This window comes from Schistocerca cancellata, chromosome 6, assembly GCF_023864275.1.
Source record: "Schistocerca cancellata isolate TAMUIC-IGC-003103 chromosome 6, iqSchCanc2.1, whole genome shotgun sequence".
NCBI lineage: Eukaryota > Metazoa > Arthropoda > Insecta > Orthoptera > Acrididae > Schistocerca > Schistocerca cancellata.
In genome coordinates this window covers 325,811,425-325,832,154 of record NC_064631.1, presented here as the reverse complement: position 1 = coordinate 325,832,154, position 20,730 = coordinate 325,811,425, and the positions used below count along the sequence as shown (strand labels likewise).

Here is a 20,730-nt window from a genome sequence, read left to right as displayed (position 1 = left end):
ATTTCATCTCTCAAAGTTACCAATTTGTCTTCTATTGTATTCCTTTCCCCTGTTTCAGCCAATACTTGTCTAATGCTCCCTTAGAAACTCTCAATAACCTCCAATTACATCAAATTTTTCAGGTCCCATCCCCTTCATTTCTTAATTTTCTGCAGTTTCTTCCATTTTGATCAGCAGTTCAATAATTTATTGTCAGAGTCCATATCTGCCCACAGGAAATCATCTACAGTTTAAAATCAGGTTTCAAAATCTCTCAAAATGGTTCGAATGGCTCTAAGCACTATGGGACTTAACATCTGAGGTCATCAGTCCCTTCGACTTAAAAATACTAACACTAACCTAAGGACATCACACACATCCATGCCATAGGCAGACTTTTGAACCTACAACCATAGCAGCAGCGTGGTTCCGAACTGAAGCGCCTAGAACCACTCTGCCACCGTGGCCGGCTCAAAAACTCTGTCCATTAAATAATCTGTAAAATTTCCCAGTGCTTTCAGGTCTCTTCCAAGCATACAGCTAACTTTAATGATTCTTAAACTAGGTGTTTGCAGTGATTACAATATGTTCTCTGCAAAATTCTACCAGTAGCTTCTCTATTCTTCCTTCTCTTCTTTTTCCTGCTATTGAATTCCAATCCTCCACCACAATTAAATTCTTTACTTTTTTAATGATCTCAATAATTTCTTTTAAGTCATTGCACATTTTTTCATTCTTTTCATCAGCTGCAGAGCTAGTATGCATATCAGCTTGTACTACAATGAAGGGCTTGGCTTTGTGTGTATCTTAGTGTATCTCAGCTACAATAATCCATCTATTATGCTCTTCACAGCAGCTCACCCTAAATCCTATTTTCTTACTCATTATTACTTCCACTTTTTCATTACCCCTATTTGATTTTGTGTTGATAACCCTGTTCTCACCTGACCATAGTCTCTTTCTTCCTGTCAGCACACTTCACCAATAACCTAATTCCTCCATATCTAACTTTAATCTATTCATTTCTCTTTTTAATTTTCTAGCATACTTACTTGATTAATGGATCTAACATCCCATGCTTTGACTCATAGAATACATGATTTGTTTTTCCTTCCAAGTAGCCCTTGCCTAGATATCTATATGGGAGACTATTTTACCTCCAGAATATTTTATCCCCTCCCCCCCATGAACCATGGACCTTGCCGGTGGTGGGGAGGCTTGCGTGCCTCAGCGATACAGATAGCCATACCGTAGGTACAACCACAACGGAGGGGTATCTGTTGAGAGGCCAGACAAACGTGTGGCTCCTGAAGAGGGGCAGCAGCCTTTTCAGTAGTTGCAAGGGCAACAGTCTGGATGATTGACTGATCTGGCCTTGTAACAATAACCAAAACGGCCTTGCTGTGCTGGTACTGCGAACGGCTGAAAGCAAGGGGAAACTACGGCCGTAATTTTTCCCGAGGGCATGCAGCTTTACTGTATGATTAAATGATGATGGCGTCCTCTTGGGTAAAATATTCCGGAGGTAAAATAGTCCCCCATTCGGATCTCTGGGCGGGGACTACTCAAGAGGATGTCGTTATCAGGAGAAAGAAAACTGGCGTTCTACGGATCGGAGCATGGAATGTCAGATCCCTTAATCGGGCAGGTAGGTTAGAAAATTTAAAAAGGGAAATGGATAGGTTAAAGTTAGATATAGTGGGAATTAGTGAAGTTCGGTGGCAGGAGGAACAAGACTTCTGGTCAGGTGACTACAGGGTTATAAACACAAAGTCAAATAGGGGGAATGCAGGAGTAGGTTTAATAATGAATAGGAAAATAGGAATGCGGATAAGCTACTACAAACAGCATAGTGAACGCATTATTGTGGCCAAGATAGATACGAAGCCCACACCTACTACAGTAGTACAAGTTTATATGCCAACTAGCTCTGCAGATGACGAAGAAATTGAAGAAATGTATGATGAAATAAAAGAAATTATTCATATAGTGAAGGGAGACGAAAATTTAATAGTCATGGGTGACTGGAATTCGAGTGTAGGAAAAGGGAGAGAAGGAAACGTAGCAGGTGAATATGGATTGGGGCTGAGAAATGAAAGAGGAAGCCGCCTGATAGAATTTTGCACAGAGCACAACTTAATCATAGCTAACACTTGGTTTAAGAATCATGATAAAAGGTTGTATACATGGAAGAACCCTGGAGATACTAAAAGGTATCAGATAGATTATATACTGGTAACACAGAGATTTAGGAACCAGGTTTTAAATTGTAAGACATTTCCAGGGGCACATGTGGACTCTGACCACAATCTATTGGTTATGACCTGTAGATTAAAACTGAAGAAACTGCAAAAAGGTGGGAATTTAAGGAGATGGGACCTGGATAAACTGAAAGAACCAGAGGTTGTACAGAGTTTCAGGGAGAGCATAAGGGAACAATTGAAAGGAATGGGGGAAAGAAATACAGTAGAAGAAGAATGGGTAGCTCTGAGGGATGATATAGTGAAGGCAGCAGAGGATCAAGTAGGTAAAAAGAAGAGGGTTAGTAGAAATCCTTGGGTAACAGAAGAAATATTGAATTTAATTGATGAAAGGAGAAAATATAAAATACAGTAAATGAAGCAGGCAAAAAGGAATACAAACGTCTCAAAAATGAGATCGACAGGAAGTGCAAAATGGCTAAGCAGGGATGGCTAGAGGACAAATGTAAGGATGTAGAGGCTTATCTCACTAGGGGTAAGATAGATACTGCCTACAGGAAAATTAAAGAGACCTTTGGAGATAAGAGAACCACATGTATGAACATCAAGAGCTCAGATGGAAACCCAGTTCTAAGCAAAGAAGGGAAAGCAGTAAGGTGGAAGGAGTATATAGAGGGTCTATACAAGAGCGATGCACTTGAGGACAATATTATGGAAATGGAAGAGGATGTAGATGAAGATGAAATGGGAGATACGATACTGCGTGAAGAGTTTGACAGAGCACTGAAAGACCTGAGTCGAAACAAGGCCCCCGGAGTAGACAACATTCCATTGGAACTACTGATGGCCTTTGGAGAGCCAGTCCTGACAAAACTCTACCACCTGGTGAGCAAGATGTATGAAACAGGCGAAATACCCTCAGACTTAAAGAAGAATATAATAATTCCAATCACAAAGAGAGCAGGTGTTGACAGATGTAAAAATTACCGAACAATCAGTTTAATAAGTCACAGCTGCAAAATACTAACACGAATTCTTTACAGACGAATGGAAAAACTAGTAGAAGCCGACCTCGGGGAAGATCAGTTTGGATTCCGTAGAAATACTGGAACACGTGAGGCAATACTGACCTTACGACTTATCTTAGAAGAAAGATTAAGGAAAGGCAAACCTACGTTTCTAGCATTTGTAGACTTAGAGAAAGCTTTTGATAATGTTCACTGGAATACTCTCTTTCAAATTCTAAAGGTGGCAGGGGTGGAATACAACAACACGGAGATTCTGGCTTGCACGTCCAGCTATTGGGATAGTGTTATTAAGGAAGCTGTTGAAATCAGACTATCAAGCAACCTTATTAACAGAGATGGTGGATTTTGTTTAAATGCTGCTTGGAGTCCAGCTCTGACGCTCATCAAAAAACAGAGGGACAGAATTAGTGCTACCTCACCTGTTGATTAATAGTAACTATCGATATTTCTGATGTTGTTTATCTTTGGCTGTGTTAACACTTGTTCTGTGTGTGGCGTCTTCCTTGTTTCTCCTCTGTGAACCAAGGTATTAAATTTGCTTGCACATTTTTTCTTCCTTGCATTTGTGCCTTGAGAACGGCAGGGTGTGCTCCTGTTGAAATATCGGCGGTGTTCGATGACGTCACCCGGCAGCAAACCCGCAAGTTATATGAACATCCCAGTCAATTGTTGGATGATTTCAGTCTCATTCTGTGATAACAGTTGGACTGATGAGTGTAAGAACTAGCAAGCTGAGGTTTTCTCAAAAGTATTTGGATGCATCTGGGGATGAGTCCAGTAGATAGAAGACCCCAATTATAAGTTTATGCTTAACTTCGAAACTGAATATTTCTCAATCATCTTGTATGCAGCTCAGATTTCCCATTAGCCTATCTTTCCAATAATCATTTTTATTTATTCCAAAAATCTCACTGTTTCAGGTTTTAGTATTATGTATGCTCAACTGCTTTTGCTTCACTGTCAGGCACTTTGTCACAAAAGCTTTGTTAATTGATCATTAGGATTTTAATAGTTTCATTGTTTGTGGAAGGCGGAGGGATTTCTTTGTATCTTATGATAATTATACTTTAGGATCCCTTACAGATGTCATTACATCGACTGGATGTAGTGTCACTTAGTTCAAAACACCGTGTAAACACTATCAGCTACATGGGTAGCTATCCCTGATGTGTAATGTACTTAGGGGGACCGAAATCTATGGTGCAAGTCTCAAAAGTTACAGTCTAGCTTGTCACAGGGACTTAAATCTCTGGTTCAAGCTTTCACCTGACAAAGAAACACAGGGCCACAATTAGTTTTGGGAACAAAACTGCAGACTGTGAGCAGCACTGAAACTACTAGAGCAAGGCTGGTCTTCTCAATCTTCACCGCCAGTCAGAGACAATTTATTTTATTTATTTATTTTTTATTTTCAGTTTTTGACCCAATCACTTTTTTATGACACAATCATTACAGATTCAGCCACAACAGAAAAACTGACAAAAAGCTTACATTAAGACCTTAAAATAGGCAAAAATATTTTTAACAGGTCTATTTATTAGCTAAATAAAGTGCTATTGAAAAAAAAAATTCAGTAATTTTCACACCTGTCAACACCTGCTTTCTTTGGGATTGGAATTATTATATTCTTCTTGAAATCTGAGGGTATTTCACCTGCCTCATACTTCTTGCTCACCAGTTGGTAGAGTTTTGTCAGGACTGGCTCTTCCAAGGCCGTCAGTAGTTCTAATGGAATGTTGTATACTCCTGGGGCCTTGCTTCAACTCAGGTCTTTCAGTGCTCTGTCAAACTCTTCACGCAGTATCGTATTTCCAATTTTGTCTTCATCTACATTCTCTTCCATTTCCAGAATATTGTCCTCAAGTACATCGCCCTTGTATAGACCCTCTATATACTCCTTCCACCTTTCTGCTTTCCCTTCTTTGCTTAGAACTGGGTTTCCATCTGAGCTCTTAATATTCATACAAGTGGCTCTCTTTTCTCCAAAGGTCTCTTTAATTTTCCTGTAGGCAGTATCTATCTTACCCCTAGTGAGATAAGCCTCTACATCCTTACATTTGTCCTCTAGCCATCCCTGCTTAGCCATTTTGCATTTCCTGTCGATCTCATTTTTTGAGACGTTTGTATTCCTTTTTGCCTGCTTCATTTACTGCATTTTTATATTTTCTCCTTTCATCAACTAAATTCAATATTTGTTCTGTTACCCAAGGATTTCTACTAGCCCTCGTCTTCATACCTACTTGATCCTCTGGTGCCTTCACTATATCATCTCTCAAAGCTACCCATTCTTCATCTACTGTATTTCTTTCCCCCATTCTTGTCAATCGTTCCCTAATGTTCTCCCTGAAACTCTGTACAACCTCTGGTTTAGTCAGTTTATCCTGGTCCCATCTCCTTAAACTCCCACCTTTTTGCAGTTTCTTCAGTTTTAATCTACAGTTCATAACCAACAGATTGTGGTCAGAGTCCACATCTGCCCCTGGAAATGTTTTCCAAGTTAAAACTTGGTTCCTAAACCTCTGTCTTACCATTATATAATCTAAATCTCTGTCTTACCATTATATAATCTATCTGAAACCTTCCAATATCCCTAGGCCTCTTCCATGTATACTACCTTGTTTCATGATTCTTGAACCAAGTGTTAGCTATCATTAACTTATGCTCTGTGCAAAATTCTACCTTGTGGCTACCTCTTTCATTCTTTACCCCCATTCCATATTCACCTACTACGTTTCCCTCTCTTCCTTTTCCTACTGTCTAATTCCAGTCCCCCATGATTATTAAATTTTCATTTTCCTTCCCTAATAATTTCTGTTTGCCTACGTGAAAAAAATATTGGACCAAACACATTCAAATGTGTGTGAATTCCTAAGGGACCAAACTGCTGAGGTCATCAGTCCCTAGACTTACACACTACTTAAACTAACTTACGCTATGAACAAACACACACACACAAGCCTGAGGGAGGACTCGAACTTGAGGCGGGAGAGGCTGCACAATCCGTGACACGGCGCCTCTAACCATGCGGCCACTCCACACCACAGAATTTCCACATCAACTGCATGCACATTTCTGATGATAATAATAAATATTGTGTACTGATGCCTAAGAAACAGATTTGCTCAACTCCCACTTTTACATTCCCTTAACCTGCACGTCTGCAGCAGTCATGTCAGAACCAGTGAAGAAGTCATTCAAAGACAGAGTGTTAAGTAAAGCTGCAAAAAGGAGAAAAAGGGTGGGTGAGGGGCTGTTTACACAGAAGCTGTGTGTTTGAGGATCAAAAGAATAATGAGATAATCTAATGTAAAAAAGGAAGAACAATACACAAAGCAGAAAAGTTACACAGGAAGTGTTTAGTCCAAATTTGTACAGGAGAATACACAATGTAGAAACAATCAGTGTCTTTTTTGCAACTAGGCTCTTAAACAGCGATTAAGTGGGCTCGGGTTGTCTAAGGGGGGTCAAAGTTTAACAGCGTAAAACACTGCCACAGTCCAGTCTCGTAACCGGGCCACAGTCACCATCAGTAGCGGTGTATGGAGACTCATCAACACTGCAACCTTTCGCTGTTGGGCCACTTTTGCATTGACCTCCTCCTGAGTGATGATATCCAAACCTAGAACATTGGCCTTGTTACAGACGTTTCACAGCAACCAAGCAACATGGTTTATCCTGCAATGGTCACTTCCCAGGACCATCCCATCATTGTCAAAAAGCTGCGTAATATCACCCAGTGCCATAATTATGACACAGCAGCCACTGCCACTGGGATATGAACCACTGACTGCCTGGGCTCATAGCAGATAGCAACATTGCCCCCCCCCCCCCCCCCAATTGTCTTATACACACATTGAGGGGTCTAGTCAGCTCTGCACCATCAGTCCTCAGAATCTAGTTAATGCCTGGGGCAGTCCTGCATATCCCTTGGCACCATTTGTCGCTAAACCACCGTATCGTCTTAATGTAGACAGCATCACTCGCTGCAATGCAGAGGTTCCAGAACGCTGTACACTGCCCTCCTCGAGAAACACTTGCATCGGCCTGTATGTGCTAGCATGTTCAGGTCTATGGGCCATCACCTGCCACCTGCTTGCTGCAGACACACTGCTCTACATTTCTTTATGATTATTAATAAAGGATTTCAGCAACAACTGGGATATCTATATTGTTTGCAACTCCACCCAACTCCAGGAGGGAGTTGCTTGCCTGCATCTTCCTAAGGATAGCATAATGTCTAAGATCCACATTTGGTGAAGAAATGTTCACGGGTCGTCACACTGAACGTAATACCAAAAATCAGCACAATATATAGATACACCTAAGTGTGCTTTTTCCTTCCCCACACTTTGCTCTACATGTGGGTGTTGTCTGTAAGACAATCTTTGTTTTTGAATAAATATGACAAATATATCACAGCAATATTAAATCAGTTACTTGTGAAATATAAAAATAGAGCACAGGTTGGTTTATCAGTAAAACAGTGTTGAGAACTGGGTAATGTCTTTGAAATGAAAGAAATGGGGAGAAATCTTTGTGGTACAAATTTCTGATGACTGACAGTGCTGGAATTCTAGCTGCTAGATGTTTACCACTGTCCATGAGCTTAGAAGAGACAATACAGACTTGATGAGAAGAATGTCCATCTGCTGCAGCTTACTGGCACTCCTCTTCCAGCTACAAGGTGATTACATTTCCTGGGCAGATGCCACGAACTGAAAAAGTGACTCCGATGGCACAGTGTAGCATTCAGTCACAGGAAGGCCCCGTTGTCAGTTGGAGCATGTCTGTAGCATGCACCGGCTGCCTTAACTGGATATATCATCATAAATATTAAAACATTCATCTGTTGCAAACTCGTTTTGCTCACTAAGGAGATGGTTCGGTCCCTTCTGTCTACTAATATAAATCTCCATCTGTTCTAAACTGTCTAACATTTACTTTTTACAAATGTATGTAAAATTTGTAGTTGCTCATCAATGTTACCAACATTATGTTCCTCCTCTTGCATATGGAAGCCCAAGGCTGCATCCTACATAAGCGATACAAGCAACTCGCAGCAAGCGGCAGCTTCAGATGACAGAACATACCTGCAGGTATAGTTATGGACGTGTCCTAGGTGAGCGACATCCATGGCACTGCCTGTCTTCTGCTACAACTTGTGATGTTTGAATTCAAACATATTTGAATCTTGTCGCTGCAGCACATGCAACAGCGAGAGTGACAGCTACAAGTCTTCTTGGCAAAACTCTGGAGCAGACATGGCAGCTGCTATGAAATAATTATCTGATTTTAAGAAATTTATTCAGTGAAAAAATTTGATTCTCCCACATCTTATAGCTTGATATCTTCACTCGATGAAACACTGAACTTATTTTCATTATTTATAATAGCTACTGTGGTGATAAGAGACTAAGTAAATGACTGTATAGACTTTTGAGCACAGTTCATTTTAGGCCATACATTATCGCTATCAAATATAGCCAACATACTGGAATTGTATTTAAGGTTGAGAGCGGAATGATATCTCTTTTCATTTGAGATATTGGTTGTTATATATCTGCGAACAAGTTGCTCGCAAAGCTCCCGAATCTCGTCTTATTTCATAATGGTTCAAGATATCGAAACAAGGTTTTTGGAAATGACAGCAAGCGAAATGGATGTATTTTGTCATATGATTAACACTCGAAATGTTTTGGACGACTGCTTGAACAGAGCAAAACAAGACTCCCTATAAATTACACAGTGAGTATTTGTCTGAATTTTCATAGCCAAATAAAGTGTGGGAAGTGGGCAAATGGGGCATGAAAATAGGTAGCGTGAGGTCTAATATCGCAACAAAATTTTTAATTGCCCATTTAAGGAAAAATTCAAATATTTCATGAAAGAAGTTCATCTCTTCCAGGCCTAGCTACCTTGCACATAAAAATATAATTGGTGTGATATTTAACTGTCAAAGAGGCTTCCTTTGAATTAACTACTAAACTTAGGAATTTTTTGAAGACACTAGGAAGGCAAATGAGGTGCCAATAAGATCACGCTTTCTGAATGAAACTTGCACAGGCTATTTAGATTAACTGAAATGCTTGGCCTTAACATTGATTGCTGATGAATTACATTTCCAACAATCAAATATCAGTAATATTTTGTGGTTGTTCACTGCATTTTGTTCAGAATTTAATTTGTGTGATGTTCTGGGATAGGTGTTTATATGCTTAAAAATCAAGAACTTTGACAAGACCTTAAAACTTTGCTTTGAGATGCAGTGTAAGCAGTATAGATAAAACTCAGTACACAGCACTGATGACAGGTTTTAACCAAGACAGTTAAAATATAGGAAGTAATAAGGATCAAACTCGGGACCCAACAACTGTCCTGTTCACTTGCCTATGATGCTACCATTATGCCATGGACAAGTAGGAAACATTCATCTTTAATTTACTGATGAGGTAGTCAAACATCTCTATGCTCATCTACATACAAGGTACATCCAGAAATTAAGTTTCCCAATGTTGTTTCCTTTAATGAAGACATATTTAGCCATGAAAATTGCACATGCACAACAGATCTATGACATGAGAATCAAATGTCAGCTGGACAGGTCCTGCCTAGCATTAGTAATGCAGCAGCATTGCCCCAAAATGGCGTCTCTCATTCATTCTCCCATCACCTGTGAGGTTCTGTCAGTGATAAGGCTCCTTAATGCACAAACCAAAGCGCCCATTGAAATTCATCGTCAGCTCTGTCAGGTCTATGAGCAGAACATCATGAGCAAACAGATGGTGAATCGCTGGTGTAGGCTTTTTTCCAAAGGTCATAATAAAGTCAACGATGAAGAGCACAGTGGGCGACAATCCATTTTCAATGATCAAATGGCTGAGCTGGTGTGGCAGCGCATCCTGGAGAACCGTCACTTCACTATTACGAAACTCAGCAGTCATTTTCGCAGATATCGTGTTCCTTGTTGCATAAAACTGTCACTAAGCACCTGCTGCTCGAGAAATTGTGTGCCAGTGGGGTGCCAAAAAACCTGACACCCAAGCAACAAACGAAACACTTTAGAACAGCACTGACATTTCTGGAGTGTTATCATGATGATGGCGATAAATTCATCGACAGGATTGTCACATGCTACAAAATGTGGATTTCTCACTTGATCCTGGACCCCAAGCAGCAGTCAATGCATTGGCATCACAGTGGATCTCCAATCAAGATGAAATCCAAACAGACTGTGTCGGTGCAGAAAGTGATGTGCAACTGCGTTCTGGGATAGGAAAGGCATTCTGCTCACTGACTTCCTGCCCAGATGTGAAACAGCAAACATTGACTGCTACTGTGAAACAATGGAAAAACTGTGATGTGCCATTCAGAACAAGAGGTGTGGAATGCTTACTGCAGGTGTTATGCTGCTCTATGACAATGCTTGTCCTGATATGACTCGGCGCACAGCAATTATTTTGCAGTAGTTTCTGATGGGAGCTGTTTGATCATTCAGCATAGTGTCCTGATCTCGTTTCCAGTGATTTACGTCTTTTCTTGCACCTCAATAAGTTCCTGTCCTCCAGCCAGTGTTTTGACAACAATGAAGAGCTCCCATTCACAGGCAGCAGACTTCTATGACACAGGAATTCAAAAGTTGATCCCACGGTATGACAAGTATCTCAATTCTTTTGGTGGCTAAGTCAAAAAATAGCTCAAACATTGCTACACCTGTTGCCAATACGGTTTTTCATGCAAGTAGTTTGTTCTTGTTTTTTTTTTTTTTTTTTTTTTTTTTAAAAAATAGGAAAATTTACTTTCCAAATGCACCTCATACAGTCAAATTATTTGTCTTGTGATCTTTTTAGTTGATGATATCCTCCATTAAGATTCCTCGCTTAATAAATTTCATGAAAAGTGCTCCTTTATGGTCTAATTTTCTTAAGTAAAGTTGATTTTGTTGTCTTACTCTTGAGCTATAATATTCTACAGTTTAGGGGTGCTGGTCAGCTCTAAGAAGCCACCTTGTAGCGGGAGATTGACCTTAATATTAGAGATTGCCAACAAAAAGCCTAGCATCAAAAGCAGAAGACCATGCTCCTGGTTTTAAAATGTGCAAAGATCGTGTGACTTTATTAGCGTGCAGCAACACTGCTGGAAATCACAAGCTGCCTTTAATGCTGATCGGCAAATCATCTAGGCCCAGAGCTTTTAAAAATTGCAACATGAAGTCCATGCCCATATATTATCACAACCAGAAAAAAGCATGGACGGATGGTAAGCTGTTCAAAGAGTGGTTCCACGGCCAGTTTGTTCCCTCCGTTCGATGGTTTTCTAAGGAAAATCATTTGTCTCCCCTTGCAATCCGTTTGATTAATAACGTGCCATCTCATCCCAGCATGGAGGAATTAAGCAAAGGAGAATTGTGGCAAAGTTTTGCCGCTGAATGTTACAATACTTCTACAGCTGATGGACCAGGGTGTACTGTAAACATTACAACTGATTTACGGAAAACAATTTTTAAGAGTGCTGATCCAAGATGATAGCATTCCTTTAGTGGACAAAATAAAAAAGACCAATGTGAAGGAGGATGTTTATTGGGCCACTGAGGCATGGCAGAATATTTCAGAAAATACTCTGAAAAAATCATGGAGAAAACTGTAGACATCTCTTGAATTTTAGGACAACCTAGTTGAAAATGAGGAGGAAAATCTACTACAAATGATACAGACAATCCCTGGATGTGAAGAAACTGGTGAAGGAGACATAGATGAGTGGATGGCAATTGATGGGGCATGTGTGGAGAACCATTCTGACACTGATTTAGTTGCTGCTGTGACTTAAGACCAGGAAGAAGTGGACTGCTGTGACAGAAGTGACAATGAGCCTGAAAGTGACAAAGGAGAGTTGGTGCCACACAGTGATGCAGCAGAAGCCCTTAACCTTGTGCTGCTTTATTTGGAGCTACATCTGCTGATTTGATGTTTATGAGACGATGGCGCAACTATGAGTCATAACAGACTGCCTTCATTACACCAAAAAACAATGAGTTTTTGTCATCTAAAAAGTAGGGATAAAATGTCCGCTGTATTTTAGAAAGTTTGACAGCTTTTCGTTAATTGTTATGCATTGTTTACATCTAATGTTTTCTTGCCAATTTTTCTAATAAATGTTTACTGCACTGTATAAATTAAAATAGTGTGTATGCACACCAGGTTACTGCACAGTTTTCCATACTTAGACTAACATTTTTCATGTTCGGATTACTGGGGTTTGGATTAGCAGGACTCTGCTGTACTTGCTTTAAGGTATTAATATAATAAGCTTTATATTTTTATAGCATCTGGAGATGGCCACTATGTCAAAACTCAGTACAATTGTGTCATCAAAAAAGAATGTGTCAAAAAAGTGAACAAAACTTCAAAAGAGTAAAGTATAACCCCTGTGCCCACATGACAGACATTGATTGTTCCTCTGTGAGCCACAATCTGTGGTGATATTGCACCCTATTCCCCTCAATGGCAACCAGAAAAGCCTCTTCAACATATAGAATGAGGCCTCCAGGCACACACACTAAGTGCATATGATGATCCTTCATGCCTCTTGCTGTCATTTTCGCAAGATGCACCATCTGTTCATTGCACCTTCAAACTGCCAATAATTAACTGAACCTTTTGCACTTGCCCCTCTATGACATGGACACATTTCCCAACAGGTATTGTGTTACAATGGTTCAGTTTAAGTTAAGAGACAGAACCCCAGACTTGTTGGTAAGCGGTACAGGTGCAATACCCTGAGTTCTCTCTGGTCCCTCACTACTCTGTACCCAGATTCATATACCTACCACTGACTTGACACTTTGACTCAATCTGACAAGTAGTACTAGCTTGTGTATTACCTGACGGGAAGGCAGTGTCCACTGGAGAAGATGGCATTCAAAGTACCTCTGATATCTTTAGTATGCAGCTCTTGGAAGTTCACTGAACACATTCAGAGTAACTTTAAATAGCATGGCAACAGTGAGAGTGAGTCACAGCAGCTTACAAACAGCACTTACTTAATCATGCACTCACAAACAGCAGTCACAGTGGGTCTGCATTGTGATTAGTGCAATGCTTTTCTGAACAGTAAACGAAAAACTCTTCGGTAACATAGCACACCGTCTTTTGATTTCAGGGTCTGTCACACTGCAAAGTTTGCGAGTTCCATTTAAAAACTGAAGCTTCTATGCCCAAGAAAGTGGTCTGTGTAACATTTCTACTCCTCCTCTTCCTCCACCTAACTGTCAGCATATTTCAAGACAAATTATTCAGTTTACATATCATCAAACCCAAACAATAATTATGAAAGACAATACCATTCCACAGCTTCGAATTAAATGCCTCCTTTGCCCGAGCCAGTATTTCAGAATAATGGATACTTTCTTCAGGGTGGTTCAGTGTCTCTGCCATCCTACTGCTGCAATACAAAGCTGCTATCCACAGGCTCCCACAGTATGCACTGTAACAAATGGAATTTTTAATAACCTTAGATCACAAAAAGTTAGAATTAGACAAAGAAACTTATTGACATTATAAATCAGAAATTGTACATTCTATGGGAGTGGAAGGTGTAGGGGAGGGAATAGGGAGGAGAGAGGGGGTACAGGAAGGGGGAGAGAAAGACAGGGGGAGGTTGGTTGAAGGCATACAGCACACTGCTTTTGAAAGACAAACTTTAAAACATTTAATCACCTCCTGCTACATTAAAATGTGTTTTCACTTAAAGCTACAATTCTCTGAACAGACCAGTCTTTAAGAACAAACAGCTATTCAACATGTGCAACTGCTGTAGGAGTGTACTGACCAAAAACCTCTTAGGAGAAACAAAAACTCAACAAAGCCAATCTTAATTCTGCCCTTGCTGCTGAGACTTTTACTTTTGTAAAAAATAAAATCAACCACTTTCAGTCACAAATTGTGATTTTTATTTCAATACACAATGCATTTCGAATCCTGGGGGGCTCATCTTTAGGTACCCAAACAGTCTATTTCATTTTTGAAAGCATATTACTACTGATCCTGTTAAAGAGTACATGCATTTATTACAAGGCGTTTTAAAATGGTTTCAACTGTTAAATTCTTGCTTCTTAAGTTTTGTAAGAAGGTTCTCCCTCTCTCTCTCTCTCTCTCTCTCTCTCCTTTCTCATATGCCAACTCAATCAGTGGAGATTTGGCCTATTTGAGTTGGCATGCAACACATGATCCCATCAGGCTCTTACATCTTGATCTTCGTGTTGCCAACTGAATGCAACTGTCTTCCATAAGCTTGTATCCCATCTGCCCAGTGGTCTCTTCTCCTGCCATCCTTTTGTCAAGCGACACAATCAGCTCATTGCTCAAATGGTTCAGATGGCTCTGAGCACTATGGGATTTAACATCTGAGGTCATCAGTCCCCTAGAACTTAGAATTACTTAAACCTAACTAACCTAAGGGCATCACACACATCCATGCCCGAGGCAGGATTCGAACCTGTGACCGTAACGGTCACTGAAGTGCCTAGAACCGCTTGGCCACACTGGCCGGCAGCTCATTGCTACTTCAAGGTATTTACACTTACCATTATGTCTTTGACTTTTGGTGTATGTCTGATTTCTAACTGCTTTCTTCCTGTGTTTCTTTGTGTAGCCCAACATTAATCTTTCCATTCCATTTTGAGTTACTACGAGTTTGCTGATAATCAACTCATTTAATGTCCTTTTCTCACAGCCATAAGTTAAAACTAACAGTATACCCTGGTCAGAAGTGTCTTCTTCAGCTCAGTGACCTTCTTGCATTTGGTAACTGAAGAGAATAAGCTTGCCAGGCCAATTTATACAATGAAGTATTTCTAGGTCGGAAGTCTCATTTCATATTAACAAGCTGACCCAGATATATATACAGGATGGTCCATTCATAGTGACTGGGCCAAATATCTCACGAAATAAGCATCAAACAAAAAAACTACGAAGAACAAAACTCATCTAGCTCAAAGGGGGAAACCAGATGGCGCTATGGTTTGCCAGCTAGATGGCGCTGCCATAGGTCAAATGAATATCAACTGGGTTTTTTTAAAATAGGAACCCACATTTTTTATTACATATTCGGTGTAGTACATAAAGAAATATGAATGTTTTAGTTGGACCACTTTTTTCACTTTGTGATAGATGGCACTGTAATAGTCACAAATGTGTAAGTACGTGGTATCACGTAACATTCCACCAGTGCAGATGGTATTTGCTTCGTGATGCATTACTCATGTTAAAATGGACCGTTTACCAATTGTGGAAAAGGTTGATATGTTGATGTATGGCTATTGCGATCAAAATGCCCAATGGGCGTGTGCTATGTATGCTGCTCGGTATCCTGGACAACAGCATCCAAGTGTCTGGACGTTCGCTGGATAGTTATGTTAGTTAAGGAAACAGGAAGCGTTCAGCCACATGTGAAACATCAACCATGACCTGCAACAAATGATGCTGCCTAAGTAGGTGATTCAGCTGCTGTCGCAGCTAATTCGCACATCAGTAGCAGACAAATTGCGCGAGAATCAGGAATCTCAAAAACGTCGGTGTGGAGAATGCTACATAAATATCGATTGCACCCATACCATATTTCTATGCACCAGGAATTGCATGGCGACAACTTTGAACATTGTGTACAGTTCTGCCACTGGGCACAAGACAAATTACGGGATGAGGATAGATTTTTTGCACATGTTCTATCCAGCGACAAAGCGTCATTCACCAACAACGGTAATGTAAAGCGGCCTAATATCCACTATTGGGCAACGAAAAATCCACGATGGCTGTGACAAGTGGAACATCAGCGACCTTGGCGGGTTAATGTATGGTGTGACATTATGGGAGGAAGGATAATTGGCCCCCATTTTATCGATGGCAATCTAAATGGTGCAATGTATGCTGATTTCCTACATAATGTTCTACCGATGTTACTACAAAATGTTTCACGGCATGACAGAATGGCGATGTACTTCCAACAGGATGGATGTCTGGTTTTTTTTTTTTTTTTTGTGGTTTTAGGGCGCACAACTTCAATGGTCATTAGCGCCCTGACTACGTTAAGAATGCACCGCGAGGCACAAGTTTAAAACAACAACTAAAAGGGAAAACACGATAAAAGACAGACTGACAGGCATAGGATTAAAAAACAGCATCATCAAATGTCCTTAGTGAGGTTTGTCAAATGGATAAAACGAAGAACACGAGCAGCTTGTCGTGGGTCATCCGCTAAAACGGCATCTAAAGTACATGGCAGGTTAAGATCGAGACGCAGTGCATTAAAATCTGGACAGGACATTAAAATGTGGCGGACCGTCAGCAATTGCCCACATGGGCAGAACGGCGCCGGCGCAGCCGTCAGCAGATGGCGATGGCTGAACCGGCAGTGTCCAATTCTTAACTGGGCCAAAACTACCTCCTCCTGCCGAGAAGGGCGGGAGGAGGACGTCCAAGCCACGGGAAGAGGTTTCAAGGCCCGAAGCTTGTTGGCTGTAAGGGCAGCCCAATCGGCATGCCACAGCGAGAAAATGCGCCGACAAATAACCCTGCTAAAATCTGACGAAGGGACACAACAAGAAGCTGTCCGAGGCTGGAGGACCGCAGCCTTGGCCGCGGCATCTGCAGCTTCGTTCCCAGGGATACCGACATGGCCAGGGACCCACATAAAGCTAACCGGAGAACCGACGTCCATCAGCTGCCGAAGAGAGCGTTGGATCCGGTGCACGAAAGGGTGAACCGGATACGGATCACTGAGGCTCTGGATGGCGCTCAGGGAATCGGAGCAGATGACATAAGCAGAATGTCGGTGGCGGCAGATGTAAAGAACAGCCTGGTAGAGGGCAAAGAGCTCAGCTGTGAAGACCGAGCAATGGCCATGGAGCCGGTATTTGAAACTTTGTGCCCCGACAATAAAGGAACACCCGACCCCGTCATTGGTCTTAGAGCCATCTGTATAAATGAAAGTCATATTGATGAACTTCGAACGAAGTTCCACAAAACGGGAGTGGTAGACCGAACCGGGGGTAACCTCTTTTGGGAGCGAGCTGAGGTCAAGGTGAACGCGGACCTGAGCCTGGAGCCAAGGTGGCGTGTGGCTCTCACCCACTCAAAAGGTTGCAGGGAGTGAAAAATTAAGGTGTTGAAGGAGACGCCGAAAGCGAACTCCAGGGGGTAGCAGGGCAGAGACATACAACCCGTATTGACGGTCGAGAGAGTCGTCAAAAAAGGAACGATAAGACGGGTGGTCGGGCATTGACCTATCGCGCCGGTAGGTGAGTGGCAATACGCCAGCGTCAGCATGAAGACTCTCTACGGGACTAGTATAAAATGCTCCGATCGCAAGTCGTAAACCCCGATGTTGTATGGAGTTGAGGCGGCGTAAGATGGATGGCCGTGCAGAGGAGTATACGAAGCTCCCATAATCCAGCTTGGAGCGGACGATCGACCGATATAGACGAAGTAGGACGGTTCGATCCGCTCCCCACGACATACCACTGAGAACACGGAGAACATTTAAAGATCGAGTACAACGGGCGGCCAAATATGACACATGTGGAGACCAGCTAAGTTTCCTGTCAAATGTAAGGCCTAAAAATTTGGTTGTCTCCACGATTGGGAGAGCAATGGGACCGAGTCGTAAGGACGGTGGGAGAAACTCTTTGTAGCGCCAGAAGTTAATACAGACCGTCTTCTCGGCAGAAAAACGGAAGCCATTGGCGACACTCCAGGAGTAAAGATGGTCAAGAGAACGCTGAAGACAGCGCACCAGGAAACGTGTACACTGCGCGCTGCAATAGATGGTAAAATTGTCCACGAAAAGGGAGCCTGATACATCATCTGGGAGGCAATCCATTATTGGATTGATCGCGATGGCGAAGAGAGCGACGCTCAAAACTGAGCCCTGTGGCACCCCATTCTCCTGGCGAAAGGTGTCTGACAGGACAGAACCCACACGTACCCTGAACTGTCGATCCATTAAAAAGGAACGAATAAAAAGAGGGAGGCGACCGCGAAGGCCCCATGTATACATGGTGCGGAGAATGCCCGCCCTCCAACAGGTGTCGTAAGCCTTCTCCAAATCAAAGAACACAGCCGCGGTCGGGCGCTTCCGCAAGAAGTTATTCATAATGAAGGTCGACAAGGTAACCAGATGGTCAACAGCAGAGCGGCGCCTACGAAATCCACATTGTACATTGGTAAGTAGGCGTCGAGACTCGAGCAGCCAAACCAATCGAGAGTTAACCATTCGCTCCATCACTTTACAGACACAGCTGGTAAGCGAGATAGGTCGATAACTGGAAGGCAAGTGCTTGTCCTTCCCCGGCTTAGGAATCGGGACAACAATAGACTCGCACCAGCATGCGGGAACATGTCCCTCAATCCAGATGCGATTGTATGTACGAAGAAGAAAACCTTTACCCGCAGGAGAAAGGTTCTTCAGCATCTGAATATGAATAGAATCAGGCCCTGGAGCGGAGGACCATGATCGGCCAAGTGCGTTTTCGAGTTCCCGCATGGTGAATGGGGCATTATAACTTTCACGATTCGAGGAGCGGAAGTTAGGTGGCCTAGCCTCCTCTGCCTGTTTGCGGGGGAGGAAGGCAGGGTGGTAATGAGCGGAGCTCGAAACCTCTGCGAAAAAGCGGCCGAAGGCATTGGAGACATCCTCAGGGGCCACAAGGACGTCATTCGCGACCGTCAAGCCAGAAACTGGTGAGTGGACCTTAGTGCCAGATAGCCGGCGCAGGCTACCCCAGACAACAGAAGAAGGAGTAAAACTGTTGAAGGTGCTTGTGAAAGCAGCCAAGCTGGCTTTCTTGCTGTCTTTAATAATACGACGACACTGAGCACATAATCATTTATAATTGATACAATTCGCCACTGTAGGGTGGCGTTTAAAGGTGCGTAAGGCACGTCGGCGAGCACGTAAAGCGTCTCTACATGCTGCGGTCCACCAGGGGACCGGTACGCGACGTGGAGAAGAAGTAGGGTGAGGGATGGAATATTCAGCAGCAGTGAGAATGACTTCCATGAGGTGTGCGACCTGACGATCGCAGCTTGTGAAGGTTTGATCCTGAAAGGTCGCCCTGGAAGAGAAGAGCCCCCAGTCTGCCTTGGAGATGGTCCAACTACAGGAGCACAGAGAGGGGGTATGCTGCAGGAGATGGATAACACACGGGAAGTGGTCGCTCGAATATGTATCATAAAGGGCATACCACTCAAACCGGCGTGCAAGTTGGGGAGTACATATAGAGAGGTCTAAATGGCAATAGGTGTGAGATGTGTCCGAAAGAAAAGTAGGGGCGCCAGTATTGAGGCAGACAAGATTGAGCTGATTGAAAAGGTCTGCTAACAGGGAGCCCCTCGGGCAGGATGCTGGAGAGCCCCAAAGGGGATGGTGGGCATTGAAGTCTCCAGTTAACAAAAATGGTGCAGGTAGCTGAGCAATAAGTTGCATCATGTCTGCCCTGGTAACGGCAGATGACGATGGAGTGTAAACGGTACAAATGGAAAATGTAAAAGTGGGGAGAGTAATGCGGATGGCAACTGCCTGCAGGCCGATGTGCAACGTGATGGGATCGTAGCAAATATCATCCCGGACCAGTAACATAACCCCTCCATGAGCTGGGATACCTACCACAGAGGGTAGGTCAAAACGCACAGAGGTGTAGTGTGCCAAGGCAATTTGATCGCATGGGCGTAGCTTCGTTTCCTGGAGGGCTACGACGAGCGGACGGTGCAAGCGGAGCAGCAACTTCAAGTCCTCTTGGTTGCAACGAATGCTGCGAATATTCCAGTGAATAAGTGCCATCGTAAGAAAAGGAAGATGAAAGAAGGGGTCACCTCGAAGGCTGCTGAGGGCCTGGCTTCGAGCGAGCACCGCCGCCGCTATCAGTAGGTGGACAGTCATCGTCCATTGGGTCTATAGGTTCATCGGCCATCTTGGGAGGATGGCCGGGAGGGGGAGCTTCCTCCGCCGGTGAACGGCCAGATGTTCGGCTACCAGCGGTGCGGCCAGGCGAAACGGATGATGGCCTGGGGCGGCAACCGCTGGGTGGCGCAGGAGAAGAAATGCGCCGTGGCGGAGAAGGAGAACTGTGCTTCCTATGAGCCTTCTTGGAAGGACGTTTGGTGGAAGTACCGGTCGAAGGCTGGGAGGTCGAGGTACGTAGGAAGTCTGCACGGGATAGTTCCTTCTTGAAGGCCCGTGCATCGGACTTCTGGGTCTTCGTCTTAGCAGAAGCTGATGAAGGGGCTGGTGTCTGTGGGGTGATGGGAGGAAGAGGAGACGTCGACCGCGCGATCTTAGCACTGGCCGAACGGACGACCGTGGTGCTGAAGGTCAGATCGCATGTCTGGGTTGCCACCTCCCAGGTAGTCCGAGGAGAGGCGAGGACAGTACTGTATTTCCCCGCTGGGAGCAGCGTGGGCTTCCTACTAGCCAATAGCTTGCGAGCAGCCAAGGTGGACACTTTCTCTTTGACCCGAATTTCTTGGATACAG

At 43.0% G+C, this 20,730-nt stretch overlaps 1 protein-coding gene across 1 annotated transcript in view; it reads right to left on the bottom strand.

Annotated features, from left to right (window-relative positions):
* LOC126190965 (non-lysosomal glucosylceramidase) overlaps window positions 1-20,730 on the bottom strand; it is a 250,969-nt gene that overhangs the window by 30,688 nt on the left and 199,551 nt on the right. The window contains exon 13 of the mRNA XM_049931627.1: window positions 13,545-13,687. Coding sequence (XP_049787584.1) covers window positions 13,545-13,687 — 143 coding nt within the window. The remainder of the gene's footprint in view (window positions 1-13,544; window positions 13,688-20,730) is intronic.